The sequence below is a fragment of the Corvus kubaryi genome, unplaced genomic scaffold, assembly GCF_017639235.1.
Source record: "Corvus kubaryi isolate FWS band 111438036 unplaced genomic scaffold, C.kubaryi_AGA036_p1.0 37308, whole genome shotgun sequence".
NCBI lineage: Eukaryota > Metazoa > Chordata > Aves > Passeriformes > Corvidae > Corvus > Corvus kubaryi.
The window spans coordinates 22365795-22383289 of NW_024581096.1; the positions used below are offsets into that span (position 1 = coordinate 22365795).

Genomic DNA, 17495 nt, shown 5'->3' on the forward strand with positions numbered 1-17495 from the left:
AGAAACTTAGTAATGTCATTATTTCATGTGAAGAAGAGTGACTCTTCCCTTTGTACCTGCCTTTAACTTGGGTCAGGACTGGGACCTAAGTCCTGCAGGGATAGAGATCATTGCTGAAGTATTGATTTTTTGTTAATACCCAATCTTCTACATCCCATGAAGTGTCTTTCAAGAGTTCCTCTGATCTGCTGACTCTTAGTGTTTCAATAAGCAGTGAACACATACTTAGCCATTTTTAACTCTGGTTCTGTTGCCTTTTGCAGGCATACCATGCTGGGTTACTAGAGGTAGTGTTTACGTGAAAATTCCCATTCTTAAAAAGAATTTCGTATCCAGTCTATTCCTCAGTGATAGATTCCCACATTAAAAGCAGACTGTGTTATGGTGGTTTCTACAGCCCCGTGATGAATAAAGGCTGTATTACAACATACAGAGCATGGCTTTAAGTGGTGGATCTAATTATGGTATGGCCACCCATTTTCATAGTTGTCTGCTCTATAGTGGAAAGAGTCTGTATCATTACTCAGCTCCTTTTGTCATTTTCATCCATTAAGTCCACAAAGATGTTGATCCTTTCCCAGTGAGCTGATAAGGCACAGTACAAGAGCTGCCTAAGAGCAGTACTGCCTGTAACAGAACTGGAAAGGCGAGTCTTCTCCTGTCCATGGGCTGCATGAGTACTCTGGGTGATTGAGAGTCCAGTCAAGAGGTTGGTCAAGCTGAAAGGCTAAATGGAAGTGAAAGCTCACATGTCAAACACCTCGAGGAAGAAATCTGTTATATCTCCTTATTTTGTAGCTGCACAAATTTGCAGAAAAATCTTCTGCATTTGCCTTCTACATTGACATAAAAATTGGGACCTCGAGCATATTGTAGCTCCAAGTTGAACAAAGGTGTGTGCAGAACAAAATAATGTATCCTGGAGTGGGATAAACCTTCAATATTTGTACAGAATGATAGACTCCCAGACACATAATGCTCTCACCTGCTGATTTTTCATTTCATCCATTCACCTGCCTTTCCTGCTTTCCAGCAGGGTGGCTTTGATACCCTTTGATACCTCAGCTAAAGTACAATGTGCTTCAAGGGCCTCCTTCGTCTCTTTTGCTATGAGCTGATTCATAACCATGTTTCTCTGGTTTTGTGCTGATGTAACTCCACTGAGATCATGTAGATATTTCTTATCCCAAAGAGAAGAACAAATCTTTCATGCTCTGTTAATGTTCCTCCTTCTCTCCCCAGGGGACCTATCCTCCTTTGCTAAAAATTCTTTTGAATACTCTAATTAAGGATAAGGATCTCTTTGAATATTAATTAGCTTTTCATTGGCCTCACTCAAAATATTTAACTCAAGGCAATTTCCTGGTAATTATCTCTGGATTATAATTTTGAGAAGATTTACTCTTTTTTAATAAATTCCAGTTTATCAAGTAAGACTTCCTTTTGTATGTGTCCAGTTAATCACAACAACATGCAAGACAGTGAGCAGTGGCTGTGAAGAGGCAATCGTTTTGTGTCTTAAGTTTTCTTCTTGCAAAATCTCTTGTTCTTAATGTAGCTTTCCCTTTTGCTGTTCTTTAATTATTTAACTGGGTGACTCTGTGCCACATGTACATAAATTCAGAGTTGGGCCCCTACAAGGAGACAGCTCTGTAGGAGACAAAAATGGCAGAACAACTCAAACCCTTTCTTTCTTGCCTCTGGAGTGGTGAGATAGAACCTGGTCTACTCCACAGCTCCTTCAACTTCTGGCTTATTACAGGGCTCCTCCTCCTCTATAATTTAATGGAAGATGAAACTCCCTTCTGTTCCCTATTGCACTGAATATTCAAGAGAGAGGGAGAGATTTCCATTTCATTACTGAGGGCTCATGGTGCTTTAGACCAGCAAGAACACGAACTCCCCAAACCTATCATGTTTAAATCGTTTCTGTCATGAAGTTGTTTTACACATTTAATAGATGGCCACAGAAGATGTTTTTTTAAATCTCCAAAAAAGGGTGTAATTCCCAAATTGCTTGTTTAAATTTCTTCTAAATCAGGATATAAGCTGAGGAGCTTGAGTCTCATTTTCAGCATGAATGAGAGGAGGTTTTTTGTGAGCTTTTAGGAATGCCTTGAGGGATGCTGCAATCCCTCACTGTGCCAGCAGAGTTAACACTTCCATCAAATGAGGCAGACACATAATTTCAATGCAGGCAATAGCAAGCATAGCCTGTTGCAGAGATCTCACCCTTCCAGCCTTCAGCGTTAACTGAAGCTTATTTGATATGGAGGATTTCGTAAGAACCTTTTGCAGGATTCCTTTCCAAATGCACCAGGGAGTTTTACATAAACCCAAACACTTGCCTTACACTTCCAAGGACAAGAAGCGATGCTATGTGTTCGCTGGATCTCTCAGATACGTCTGCAACAGAACCAAATGGTTCTCAATGCCCCTGTGCTTTGTTGAGCATGAAGAGCTGCTCTGTAAGGCTCACCAGCATGGCTGTCAGAAGGGGTCATTTCTTGCTGCCAGCACAGCTGATGCATTGTTGCCAGCTGGTTGACATACTACTCCCTCTGCTTGATAATGCTCACTCCACCAGACTCTTGGGCTGCTTCCAACACATGCCACTATTTATGATCTGGGCAGCTGCTACCAGGACTCTGCTCTTTTAATATTTGTCAAGTCTTATGAATTTAGTTAATATACCAGAATCCACATTTTATGTTGAAAGTACCCCATTCTTCCTTGGATAAATTCCTCTTCACATTTGTCCCAAGACAGGGCTGCTCGCCACACACCTGCAGTGCAGATCGCAGTGACACCTGAAGAAAATAATTTACCCGCTCTTGAATAACAGTAGTTTCTTGAAACTATGACTATGCTATAGAATAAATTTTAAACTAACTAATTTTATGCAATGAATGCAATATTAAACCCCTGAAATATTAATAAAGCAGAATTCTTTGCACATTTTATTGCTATAAATCTGAAATAAACCTTAAACCATGTTTCACAGTGTTGGTACTGCATTCAACTAAGCAAACAGTGAATAAGCAATAATGATTCAAAAAGCAGAAACATAATTTGAAGTGCTTTTGTTTCTTTGTTTCATGAAGGCATTTCTCAAAATAACTTCATTCTGAATGCAATTCATCAATGTGTGCTTATCCCTCCTTCCCTTCGCAATCCTTCTCCAACTGCCTAAATGTGGTGACTGGAGCTTTTCGGATTAATTTTCCTTAAGTGACCTACTTTGAAGAGAAAGATAATCATGCATTTATAGCCTCTGGCACACTATTCAGGTCACAGATGGACAGATACCAAAGCTATTCCTCAGTGACTTACTAGGCTTGTAACTAATCCCCAGTGAGAAAGGAGATTGGCCTGATGTTAATTGGTCAGAATGCCTAAATGTATGGAAGGAAGATCATTGACTCCTACTTCAATTTTCAGAGGGTATCACAGTTAGGCTGTGTGGTACCAGCCAGCAGTTTTTCTATAAGTGTTTTCTGAAAGTGATTGAATTACTGGATGTCACAGATGTTAAATATTTGATTTTGAATCCTTTGCCTTGACAGTGGGCCACCATGTGGTGTTCTGACTGTGGACACATCTGATGTTATGCATATACTAGACACCGTGGTGAAAACCAAGGATCAGAGATTCAGGAGAGTTTTGACCTTTTGCTCACTAAAGGGTGCTTGAGATCCCATGAAGGCTTGTCATTGCCCTAACCTCTACTAGGAAAGCTTTTTTTTTTTTTTTTTTTCTGTATTAGCATGATAGTTGAGCAAATAAAACTCATATTTTGCTATTATCCTTTAGAGGATCCTTTTCTCTTGTATTTGGCACCAATGGGATTTATGCAGAACAACTTTTCCTTGTGTTTTCAGATGTTCTGAAGTTTCACAAGGGAAATGACCAGGCTTTATTCTCTATTAGGGTATTTTTAAAATTTTGGTGTAGCTTTTCATGCTGAAAAACAGGCAACAAGCCCAAGTGTTAAGGATGTTTCTTTTTTTGAAGGACTGTCTTGAAACTTTGGATTTGTCAGGCAGTCAGTGATGTTAATTCTGACAGGTTTCAAGAAATAAGTGTTAAAATTATGACACTGCCAGCAAAGGGACGGATGGCTTTCAGAAGAAAACAAAACATGTATGCAGGTTGAATTCTTGCACCACAGGATTGCAAGTATGTATGACTGTGTGTCCCCCAGTGTCTATATACAGCTTTGCACCACAGTGCAGAGCTGGAAGAGTGCTCCGGTAGAAATTACACTGTTTGGATCAGTGTGATCGCTGAGTAAGTGTTCATATTTCAAGTGCTTTGTAGAGCACATCGTCTCAGAACACATGAGGGATGATTCAGATTAGGTTTAGATATTTACAACTGTTAAGACAACCTGTCAGGGCTGTGTATGTATTTTCTGTGACAGAATCTAATGCAGTGAGGGCAAAATCAATTCCTTTCAGACAGGAATTAAGTAAAAGGTTTTAGAGAGAAAGAGGATGTGCAGGTCTCCTGTACCTCTCCCAAAGGACTGCAGTGCACCTGTTCCACCATCAAAATTCTGGTCACGTGCTTTAGCAGTTTTTGGGACCCCTTTGGACTTTCCATGTGTCCATCTTCTGGATCTGTGTGTTCCCTTTCACAGGGGTTAGCCACAGCATCTCCTCCTCCAAGGGAGAATTTCATTGTATCTGAATCATATGTTTCCCAGTGTTTCCTCAACAGGTAAGGAAGGGTTGGTAAATTTGAACCAGCGTAGCTCTACACATACAGGCTTCAATGTAGATACTCTCAGTCTAACCTAAGAACAGCCTGCTGTAAGTGTGCTTTTGTCTGGTTCTAACATAATTAATTTAAATCCAGTTTTAACCAAACGAATCCACAGAACATAATTTAATTATATTCTTTGTTGGTTTTACTTTCCTTTTCTTTTTTTTAAATCTCAAGAAAGTATTTGAGAAAAGAAAGTCAGAACAGTCAGGACTGGTTATGGGCTATTTTAATCAAATTTTGATTTTCTGAAACAAAAAAATCCACACCTTTGAGACTGTGTTTCCCAGTATGATATCCATTAAGAGGAAAAAGGGTAAGTCTAAATAGTTAGGAAGTCATTGTATATTACCAGATAGAGAACTAGACTAGTTTAAGTAATATGTTTCCATTTTATGGAACTGTAGTAGAATCTGTAGAAGATACAGTAAGAATTATTCATAGAAAAACCCCAGGATATGCTACAAACAAGTCGCACCTGCATTACAACAGGAACGTTCCTACCCACTATGTAGATCGCTTAGGGAAAAAGAATACAGTTGAGAAACAAAACTGATGCATTCCTGTTGAGAATGACCAATTGAAAAATAACCAGATCCAAAGAAACCTTACAGCTTTTGAACTAGGGTAACCATAGCAGTAATAGAAAATACATGCTTCATATTTCATACTGACATTCCATTATACAAGGAATAACCTAAAAGCTCCTGGCTATTTTCTTGGGACGCACTGTAGTAGGGGCACCAGGCAAAGGTGAAAGTGATACACACCACAAATCACCCTCACATTATTACTCATCACTACCTGAGGGTCTGACTTCTGGGTTCTTTGTGGATTAGAAGGGTATCGTTGTGGATATACGCCTTATTAGAGTAAAGAAAAATCCTTTCACTTCTTTAGGATAACAAATGATCAAAGAGTTCTCAGCCCTTGACTGTCTCAGATACAGCTGTGTTACATCAGTTTGTGTGCATGTATCTTCTGAGGGCAAAGATGAGTAGTAAGGCACATTTTGTAAGCAAGTATCAGTGTCACATATAAACTATTTGCTAGTAGCTAGTAGTTGCCAGTAGTCCTGCAGGACTGCTAAATGGAACACACTTGCATCAAACTACTGGATTGGATATTTTTTTGTCAGATCAGAACATTCATTGTGAAGGAAGTATGAATATAATAACTAGAACTAGATATTTTGAGCATTCTTTTAATACAATTTGTTGATCTCCTGGGCTATTGTAAGTGAAACTTAAATCTGATTAGAGGAACAGAAGAGTACACATGGTTACAGAAATTTATGCTTATCTTCTTGGATATGTGAGTCTGTGTTCCCCAGTGAAGTAGGATCATCATTATTTTAGTTTAGTCCTTTAAGATCTGAAGTTTCCAGTAGTGAACTTCTAATTAGTTTTATCACTGAATTCTAGAGCATATTCCTCTTCTGGAGGAACATGTATTCCTGTTCAAGGGGACAAAGTACCATTTGGAAGGAAATGCTGGAGCACAGAAGAATCAGATACAATATTTTAGTGACACAGTATACATGGTCTGAATACGTAATGAATGTTCGCTTGTGTCTGGTTTATTTTGAACACCTAAGGAACATTTATAGGAATCATAATGTTTTTAAAATATGCTTTGATGGGATGGACTTTGCATATGCAGGAAGTGGAAGAAAGAAACTAAGTGGACAAAATGATGGCAGAATATTTCAATATACAGGTGTACAAAGTTCGGATAAATCTATAAACTTACATGCAAAATCATAATGAATTATAATTAATTTAATAATAATAACATATATATTTAAAATATATAATCATATTATAATAATTCTTCATACAATATCATTTTGGTCAGAGTTATAGATCTTTGGTTTTCAATTATGCCTTTAATAGTGAGCTAATTAGACAAAATGAATTCTTTTCTGTATGTATTGTCCATGTAGGTATACACCTCACATGCTGTTGGCATTATATGAGTACACATTAATGAGCTGTTTGCATATAATGCATTCACCTGATGCGTCTGACATACTTTTCCCTTGCATACTGAGTGTAAGGATATGGTATGTAGATTATAGCAAACTAATTACCTGTGAAAATTAAAGCCCTGTGTTTGCTAAGAGAACAACTAAATTGTAAGCAGGAATTTTCCTCTATAAGCTACTTCAGTAAACCTCAACATCAGCTTCCACTTTGAAATAAAGCAGTAGTATATCCATCCTACTTGATCTCTACTCTCTTTGCTGATATTTGTGAGGAAAAATATATTAACAGTATTATGAAATTCAAGATCTTTGCATTTGCAATTACAAGTTAAATATGGTATTTAATAAAGAAAGTATATTTCAGGGATGGAAGACTTACATTAAGACAACAAGGCTGTACTTCCAAAGCACTTGATTTGCTCTCATTAATCAAGCCAATGACAAATATTTTCCTACAATATATTTAACAAAGTAGTAGATTAAGAAAGCACTTTCATTCAATATGCATATTTCAAAAGAGTGACTAATTGTATACATATTCTCGAATTGCATGCTGTTGCTTTTGGGAAGCTGACATAGATTTCATAAACTTTATTATTTTATTTATAAATATACCCTGTTGAACTGTGAAAGTAGATGTTGTTTTCCAATAATGCTATACCTATATTTTCTTAATTTATAGTTTTGATGATTTGAGCATTTGGACTCTCTCATTTGGTTATTCAGTCATGTAATTTTTTTTTGAGTAATTCTCTTTTTGCTGGGTATGAAATAATTTTGTAAGGCTTTTAAGAAGTATAAAAGAAGAGATTTGGGGGTTCTGACCATTATCATTCTGTCTGTGTAGTTCGACAATCAGCAAGCATTGGGAGGCAGAACTGGCCACACTCAAGGGTAATAACGCCAAGCTCACAGCAGCCCTGCTGGAGTCCACTGCCAATGTGAAACAATGGAAACAGCAACTTGCTGCATATCAGGAGGAAGCAGAACGTCTTCATAAGCGGGTAAGTCAAGGCAAATGGCCAGGATCCGTGAGATGAAAGTTCTGGTGACTGTATTCTCTCATTTTCAAGTAAAGCAGGTTTACTGTTGCAGCTTTAGGTTAATCTTTGAGACAGAAATTAATGATTTCTTTAAAGCATTTCCTCCAGTTGGAAATTATTTGCTTTGTAGGAGTTCTTTTTCTGCAAAAGTTATTTTTGCAAGAAGTTATCAAACATTATGACATGTTTGGCAGCTTTCACTCTTCATTTGATGCCTCCACATCTGTTTCATGACATTCTCCATAGCGTTGAAGTCTAGTCCCTTTTGCATTTAAGCCCTCAGAAGCTTGACATCAAATCTGTAAGTTCAAGAAACCTCATTGTAGTGTCCTCGTATAACAAAGATAAACAGCTTACTCTCCTCCTTGAACACGAAGGACCCTGAGCAACACAAACACAACTGAAAGCCAAGGACACTATATGCAAGTTGAGATCTGCAACTATTACTGTGCAGAAGGGACTGGGTCCTGTTCCCTTCATAGCAAATTTTGCAGAGGTTGTTTGGCAAACCAGAAGTTAGTTCCCAGTGGGGGAAGGAAGGACAATGTTTGAGGAAAGGAATAAAACAAGCAAAGTTGAAGACTAAGTTATGAAACAAGTATTCAATATCTAATTTCTCTTCTCTTTGCACACATAACTCTCTATATTGTATAATCTATCAACCTTTATCCATGTGAATTTGTCATAGCTTAGGGCACATTTCTCTGCAAAGTGAAGGCATGAGTAACATGTGTGAAGGAAAGATGTCTTTGATGAAGCTTTATCACTTTTGTTAATAAAAATTAGCTTAGAAAAATATCAAGGAGATGTACTTAACACTGGAGTGGTACTATTTACAAGGGCATGTAGTGATAGAACAAGGGGAGTGGCTTCAAACTGAAAGGTGGTAGATTCGGATTACATGTTAGGAAGAAATTCTTTACTGTGAGGATGATGAGGCACAGGAACAGGTTGCCCTGAGAAGCTGTGGATGCCCCATCCCTGGAAGTGTCCAAGGCCAGGTTGGATGGGGCTTTGAACAACCTGGTCTAGTGGAAGGCGGCCCTGCCCATGGCAGGGGAGGTTGGAACAAGATGATCTTTAAGGTCTGTTCCAACCAAGGCCATCTCTATGATTTTGTGATACTCATTTAAGAAAAAAATGCAAAAAACCCAAAATAAACTACTGCAATTTTATGCATGTAAACAAGCTTCATGAATATGTTGAAAAAGAAGGGTTAATATTGCAGACCTATCAATTTGGTTTTATATGCTGTACTGACCTATAGAAAATAAGGTATGGCAATTACAGCTAGCCAAATCCTGCCAAATCCATCTTTCAGACCTTTGCTGGACTTGTCTAACTGGAGGGTGTTTAGGTAGTCCCAAGAATAATACTGTATTACTCATCTGAGTAATACGGGCCAACTGAATTTCTCACACCTCATCTGAGGTGTGAGAAATTCAGTTGGCTACGCCTGACCAGGATATGTGGAAGAGAAACAGGAATACCTCGAAGCTTAAGAAACCTAGGGAAATGGCAAGTTGCTGAGGATGTCCTATACCTAGACTGACTTGCAGACAACACTCCTCAAGTCCCAGGCAAAGGATTTGATAGGAAAAAACAACAATTTCCAATGGACTGTGACTGTGTGTGCCAGAGATGACTGGACAAAGCACGTGAAATGTAATTAAGACTGGTGCTTTTTGCAAAGTGTTTTCAGTTCAAGAAATTGGCAGTTGCTGACAAAACTTTGCTTTAGAAATGTTCCAGTCAAGCAGAAGCTTGTCATGTGTGTTTGTACAGAGGGAGACTGTCACTTTTTCTGTCATCTCATTTAAGCTTCTCATCTGGAAAAGTGGGAGTTGTAGCCTGTGCTCCAGGCTTGTGAATATATGATATGATAACAGCCACTGTTGATAAAATTATTTAAATTACAGCCTTGTATTAAAATTACTACAGTACAAATGTTCAGGGGAATTTGAACATTAGATAGGCTTTAATGTGAAGAACTCATTTGTAAAATATGGACATAATAAGGTAGCGTTCTTCCTAGTAAAATGTACTAACAGCTTGTGTTGCAAAGCTGACACAATACAATCCTTACCTAAGAAAGAAAAGTAACGTACAACAACAGCAGCTGTGTTTGCCCTGGGAGACTCAACCAGACAAGACAGGCAAAGATCCCCCCCTTTTTTTTTTTTTTTTTTTTTTGATGTTACTCCCACTCTTGGTCAAATCTTATTTAAAACCTGTTATTGGAAAATAAAATCAATGAAAATAAAATTAATGAATATAGGAGTTTTTAGCATGTCATTTTGCTTTTATATGATACTACATTTAAGAGTAGTAATCAAGTCTTTGAGGCTACATTCATTAACAGCTGATGATTTTCATAACTTTTTCTCAGCAAATTTCCTGCAATTATTTTGTATTTCTGAGAAAACACAAAATCTATAGCAGGGTATCATCTACACTGTGCTCTCTTGATCACTGTTTACATATCTTTATTAAATGATTCTGTAATCCGTGACCTCAGGGTTGCTTGATATCTCACAAAGAATATAGGAATGTGCCATGCCTACCTCTCTCTGGGAATGCCAGTAAATTACAACAGGGTAGTTCATTGGGAGTACTGCCCTCTGTTGGAATTGCTTTTAGAAAAATGTAAACTTGGCTAACCCAATAAATTGAAATGTCTAGGCAAAAAAATGCATGTAGTATTAAAAAAAAATTCAATCTCAATCTGTTACCATACAGTGCAGTGCAATAAAAGAACTCTTCTAACCTGGCTGATCTTTCAAATTAAATTAGTGCCTCACTTCAAAAAGAAACTGCAAGTCAGATGCTGCTTCTTTCTTACACAGATAAAAATGTGCTGTTGAAATGGCAGATATGGAGACTGTTGGTTACAGTACATGTGGTAGCAAGCAGTGTTCAGTCCCTGTCTTGTGCTGTCTTTCTGTGCAGTTTATCTGTTCAGTATAAACCAGTAGCTGCAGTTGATTCAAAAAATGCTCCCCAAACTGGAATTCATCTCACCTGAGATTATGTGTAAGTTACATATCAAGTCTATATTACGTCCTGCCTTAGAAGGCAAGGGTAGCCCAGGTTCTTGCTAATAAATCCCTTGGGGCAGATTAGACTGAAACGACACTGAATAGTCAGGGTCTGTAAATATATATATAGTTTGTTTAATAACCATTTGGTTGGGAAGGAAAACAGCTATGTAGCCATTTTAGTTGTCATTATCTGTAGTAACATAGCAATATCGAAGTATAAAAATAGCACTTTAAAAATGCTTAAGGAAAAAGAAAAAAAGGGCAAACATAGAAAGATTTATAGTCAGTTTCCCCCCCCGTTGGATCCAGAAAGGAGACTTGGTACAATTTTGATATCTGTTACTCGCAGTGAAGATGTTGGTCCATCGAGGATGGGGAAAGCCCACAGAACTCAAAGATTTCATGAGTTTTATATGCTCAGATTCAGGTGAGAATGCCCAGTACCTCCCCTGGGGTGGAGAGGTTTACACTGGATGATGCAGTAGTGTGAGTCACTAGATACTTCAGGAGTCTTTGATGGTCTGAGTGTTACAGCTGCCTATTATGGCACGGCAGTTTAGTTCAGTATGACCCATTATGGCCCACCGGCGAAGATGAACCTCTTCAGGCACATGTGAATGTCCCTGATACTTCCCCAGCAGCCCTCTGCACCTGGGTGGGAATTTGCACATCGCAAAGTGCCCCCTGAATGTCTGAGACTTTAGCATTCCAGTATTACTTGTGGATATATTCTTCTCCCCAGATCTGGGATGATTGGACAACAGCACCCCTTTATCTGACCTCAAATTCCAGTCACAGTCCAAACTCCAGTTAGTAGATGTATTTGGGAAGGGGTGGGCTTCAGTGATCACAGATGAACAGCTGCTTCTTTGCAGTTTGCTATAGTGCGCAAAAGCCCTCCAATGATTTTAGCAATGTTTACCCACTAACAGTTTCAGTCTCTCACAGTCTAAGATAGTCAACTTTTTTTCTAGTAGTTCTTGTATAGACAAAAGCATGAAGAGTAAGTGTCCCACTCTGAAGAAAACTGTCTAAGGTTACTTGTCTAAGTGGTCGTCTTTATGTATAGGGTAGACATATAGACAGTCCTGTACGCATATTTCTAGTCAGAGGAAATGAACTTCATCCCTATTTCATAGAATCACAGAATAATTTAGCATGAAAATAAATTTTGGATGTTATCTGATCAATCCTCCACTGAAATTAGGGCCAGCTTTGAAGCTGTGAATCATGTCTCAAAACATGAAGTTCCCACAGCCAATATGGGCAGCCCATTCCAAATGACACCGTTGACCACCAACAGACCACCTTTGCCAAATTATTTTTCCTAATATATGATTGAAATTTGCCATGCTGCAACTTGTATATGTTGCCAGTTCAGAAATAAAATGGGACCATATTTTTAGAAAAATGAATACAATAGGTGATTTAAAGGAGAAATAAAAAATTGGAAATTCGTTTTCATGCTTAGTTGTAATGTAGTTGTTTCATAAAGAATTGACTGTCATGACATCTTGCCCACTGGAGAATGTGTAAATATTATATGCATTGGGGGCTATGCTCACTTACAAGATCATAGTCTTGTATAACATAGACCAGCCTCCAAAATCAAGACTGATACTGCCAATATCAGCTGATATATTTAGCTCAATTGAATAATTTATGATAATGTGGTGGTTTATACATGTAATTGTGGTATTCACTACTTACATGCTTTATGTTTATGTACAAGTTTTGGTGCCCTAGTCATCTGTCTGCAAGGTACAGCAAACTCTATCCTCTATCAAATTAGGGGTATGTGGGAATGTAACAGATATTGATTAGCACTCTTTGCATTACTATTTCTATTTTTAGTTTCTTCTTTCTAAAAATTGCCATATAATTAGTGTTATTTACATAAATACTTTCTGCTTTATATTAAAAAGAATTATTGTGAATACTGTCTTACTAGTTGACTTCTTATAATACTTTTTCTACAGTATGAAATTCATCATGTTTTATTTATAACCATCCTTTTATTTTACATTGTATCTCATTATTTATCTTCTATTTTTTCCGTTCACTGTGGTAAACAGGGTCTTTTGTCTGGTGCAGTATTTGTTGTAATCTTTGATTTTGAAGTACTTTTAAGTTAATTTAAACCAACACTTTTTACTCTGTAATTGTTTTCAAATTTGAGGAGAAGAGATTTTTTCTGTGTATCACAGTTTGCTACTTCAAAATACGAAGCAAAGCTAAAATGCCCCTTTCTTTAATTTCGATTGCATTTTTGAAATTAATTTCACTTATTTTTTGCCATCGCTGAATAAGTACAAGGTTTACTCATCTATCAGTTCAGTTTTTCATGTTAACCTGCATTTGTTTGCTTTATTTGAGGCCTTTATCTTCTTTCTTCCATTTGTTCTCTGCCTTAATAATGTCTAGAGCTGAGATAAAACAGAATACACATTCAGTGTGGCTGAGTGAAACATACTAAGCAAATCAAAGTTTTGTGCTTTCTCCTGATATATTCTAAGCTTAATTCAGAAATACCATACTTTGATATTTGTCAGACAGTTTATTTTTCAGAAGTTTGCTAAATGGGGTATGGGTTTTTCCCTCTCAAATACAAAGACATAATTCTAGGAAAATATGATGCCCGGTCACGAGCTTAACTTGGAGCTCTCAGCCTTCTCTAATCTGCTCAGAAAAAACAAAAAATTTCCCTTAAATGGGGCTGGTGAGCACTCCTACACACCTTGCATAGCTTTTTGACATCAAAAGGGATTCATGAGTTTAGAACAGCTCAGTAACAGAAAGAAAAACTGTGAAGTAAGCTACTTCAGACAAATAGAATAGCATTGGCCCTAACATTAATCCTGATACCACAAAGAGGAAAGGATTGAATGATGATATAAATTATGGAAAGTAACCCAAAGTTCTGTCTTTGTCATGTTAAAAAAGAAAATGATTACTTTTTTTCATGCACGCTATCTGCTAAAGTAAATCATCCTATGACACTGGGCAATAGCACAAAGTAATAACATCAGTGCATAATAATAAGAGCTGCAGTCCTTGAAGATCACTCATCTTCAGGAAAAGAAACCTAAGATAAAAATAGATGAAGGGAAGTGATCAAGCTCCTGGGCATTCATGAAAGAACAGAGAAGTAAACTCTTGAATTCTAGCTTGTAATTTTACCAGAATTTCCCAGAAAATAAGATAAAATTAGGCTATTGTGTTTTGTCTCTTTCATTCAGTGAATGAAATAAGTGTGAGATATCTTACATAGTTATTAAAACCACCTGACAAATAATGGCCCATGATTTTACTTAAAAAAGTAAAGTTAAAAGAATTTTAAAATGGATATTAAAAAATTGCATGAGCATACCAAAATAAAACCATGTTCATTTTATTGGATGGTTTCTGTGTCACTTAAAGAAAATGACAGTCTGTAAAAGCACTTGTTAAAGTTCACAAGAGGTACGGAATGCTGTATATACCATCTGTTTAGATTATCTATAGAAAATCTTTGCAGACCCTTTAGAAGTCACCTCCACATTTCCATCAGCTGCATTAATACTTGAATAGCCAAAACTAAATTTTGGACATGCAAATGTGATGTGATGAAGTTGCCTGCTGAATTGGAGCCCATATCATGGACTTCATATTTGCTGAGAAGTCTTATTAGCAGCCCTGTGACTACTATAGAGAACTGTTTGGTTTTATATGCCCAAGGAAGAACATTATCTAAGAGCAAAAATATGAAGGAAGAAGACAGAAAAGATGATAACAAGAAATTTATGAATGGATTCTGATCCAAAAAACTATTGGTAATGCACCTTTTTTTATGTGATGTCTATCTCTTGTCATTCTCTCTTTAAGGCTGTGTCCCTCCTATTAAACAATTCAAATTTAGCTTTGAATAATTTTTGAATAAATTAGGTTTGATTGATTAAAGAAAAAAGTTAACCAAGTATCCTCTTCTTCTTAAGATGCTGTAATTAGCAATGTGGTTAGATAGCAGCTTCGTACTTTCTGTTTACAATGAAAATAGATGACCACCTTCTTTGCATGGCATTAGGGGATATGAGAGGAAAAAAATACAAGCATTTTATCTCAGACAATATGTTGGGTTTTTCCTCACATTTTTGCCTCCAGAATATCCATTTCAGCTATCATAAGTGCTGTATTATTTTTGAAATGGTATGTGTTGTCAGTCTTCAGATTATCAGAGCATTTCTTAGGAGAAGAATTATGAAATCCAGCACATAGTTTAATCTCCTTTTGTGTGCATGATTCCTACCTAATACAGATAATCCACCTAGCATTTACAAAGATTCAACCCTTGGTTGATAATTACACTTTACTAAAAAGATGGCTTCTTTTCAGTCAGAGCAGCTGTATCAGGTTATATTCCTTGAATCAAAATGTGAATTTGCCTAAATCCATGGTGAATTGAAATCTTTTTGGTCTTTTTCAGTTTGCCTTAATTTATTTTTAGAGAAGATTTGCATTTAGGACCCAAGACTGTTTTGTTAGGGGTTTTTTTCTAGGAATTCACTTTCACTGAATGTGTCATATACAAGACAATAAATTGGAAAAAAACACCCAACAAACCACCAACTAAGTGACTGGCTAATAAAAAAAAAAAAGTTTTCACAGAAGTGCTCTTTCATCCCCCATCTTCTTATTTCTAGAAAATCCTAAGAAAAGTGTTAAGATACATTTATCTGCAAGCTCTAAAACACAGGCTTGGTGGAGGCATGTGACAAGATGTTTACATAGTTAAAGCTTGCAGAATGAAATACATCCTATAATACTAAAACCCTGCAGGAGAATTAGAAAATTACTGGATTTAGATCCTCAGGATTGAAGCATGATACCTGTACAGTGTTTGCCATTGCATATGTTTCATGAACTGGCCAGGTGACTGGAAAAAGTATTTGCTAATTAGATTGTAGGGAAGGGGATGTGCTCTGAATTTAGTATTACCTTATCAATTGCAAATAATACTGCATGCTGGAAACTGAAATCATCAGTTCTGGTAAACTTGATATATTTTCAAAGACTCCTACTGCAGTTCCATTACTTTCTTCACAAAAATCAAGCAGATGATAGGTTATTCCTCTTTCATCTGTATAGAAATGAGTAACTGTGGAAAACATATTGGTATTTCCATGGCTTAAGGCATCACTGCCCACAGAGAAAAATGTGTCCTTTTCAGCAAAATCTTCTAACTGTTTTCTCTGTTGAAAAAAGTAATAAATTGCTGGTAGTGCACAACACTCACCCCCATGTTATGATTTTATCTATGGGTAAATCTTGGAAAACTACAATAATTAATTTCCTGTCAGAAGTGATTTATATGAATAATACCATTGTGTGCTTTTTGTTCTTTTAGCATCAGCCTTGAAAAGCAGTTTTCCTTGTTTTCTGCATTTTCACATTTCTTAACACCAAAAATCATTCCAGATATTTTTATTCTTGAAGGCTACAATGGAATATTTTTTATGATTAGCTTGTTGCATGCTGTTGTACTTCTTACTGTCTACCATTAAGAACAGAGAAGTTTTCTCTGCATAAATTATGTGAAACTTTATGCAGTTATTCACAGTTTTGCTGACCCATGAAATAGCTTTTCTCTTCTCCTCATGGAAAGGAAAGGGCTCTTTTTTCTTCATGGGAGGTTCATCTGCAATTATTGATGGGATAATTCTGTCACAGTCATAGTTACGATCTGTTTAGGGATGTAACTTAATCGGTTAAAAATACGTAATTAATACTTAAATTCAGTCTTGCATGTGAGCATTCTGCACTTTGGCTTGGGCTAGTAAACCTTGAATATTGCATTCTGCAGTAAATAAAAGGGAGAAAAATGCATTATAGAAATAACAAATTAGTAGTATCAGGTATTGAAAACAGGCTATGGCCACACTGAATATATGTTGCTAATATGGGTAAAAAATTGTCTGGATGGCCAAGCCCAGAGAGTGGTGGTGAGTGGAGATACATCCAGCTGGTGTTTGGTCACAGGTGCTGTTTCCCAGGGCTCAGTACTGGGGCCAGTTCTATTTGGGATCTTCACTGATGATCTCATGGAGTGCACCCTCAGTCAGTTTGCAGATGACACCAAGCTGGGTGAGAGTGCTGATCTGCTGGAGGGCAGGAAGGCTCTGCAGAGGGATCTGGACAGGCTGGATCATGGGCTGAGGCCGATGGTGTGAGGTTCAACAAGGGCCAGTGCCAGGTCCTGCTCTTGGGTCACAACAACCCCAGGCAGTGCCACAGGCTGGGGCAGAGTGGCTGCAAAGCTGCCCACAGGAAAAGGACCTGGGGGTGCTGGTGACAGCGACTGAACGTGAGCCAGGGTGTGCCCAGGTGGCCAAGAAGGCCAATGGCATCCTGGCCTGGATCAGCAATGGTATGGCCAGCAGGACCAGGGCAGGGATTGTCCCCCTGTACTTGGCAGTGGTGAGGCCACACCTCAAATCCTGTGTTCAGTTTTGGGCCCCTTAGTTCAGAAAGGTCATTTTGATGCTGGAGTGTGTTCAGAGAAGAGCAACAGAACTGGTGAAGGGTCTGGAGTATAAGTCCTGTGAGAAGCAGCTGAGGGAGCTGGGGGGTGTTTAGCCTGGAGGAGACTCAGAGGGGACCTTATCACTCTCTACAGCTGCC

At 37.6% G+C, this 17495-nt stretch overlaps 1 protein-coding gene across 2 annotated transcripts in view; it reads left to right on the top strand.

Annotated features, from left to right (window-relative positions):
* Positions 1–17495, top strand: part of HOMER1 (homer scaffold protein 1) — a 97838-nt gene that overhangs the window by 65967 nt on the left and 14376 nt on the right. For both annotated transcript variants that reach the window (XM_042028865.1, XM_042028864.1), the window contains exon 6: positions 7602–7758. In XM_042028865.1, the coding sequence (XP_041884799.1) occupies positions 7602–7758 (157 nt within the window). The remainder of the gene's footprint in view (positions 1–7601; positions 7759–17495) is intronic.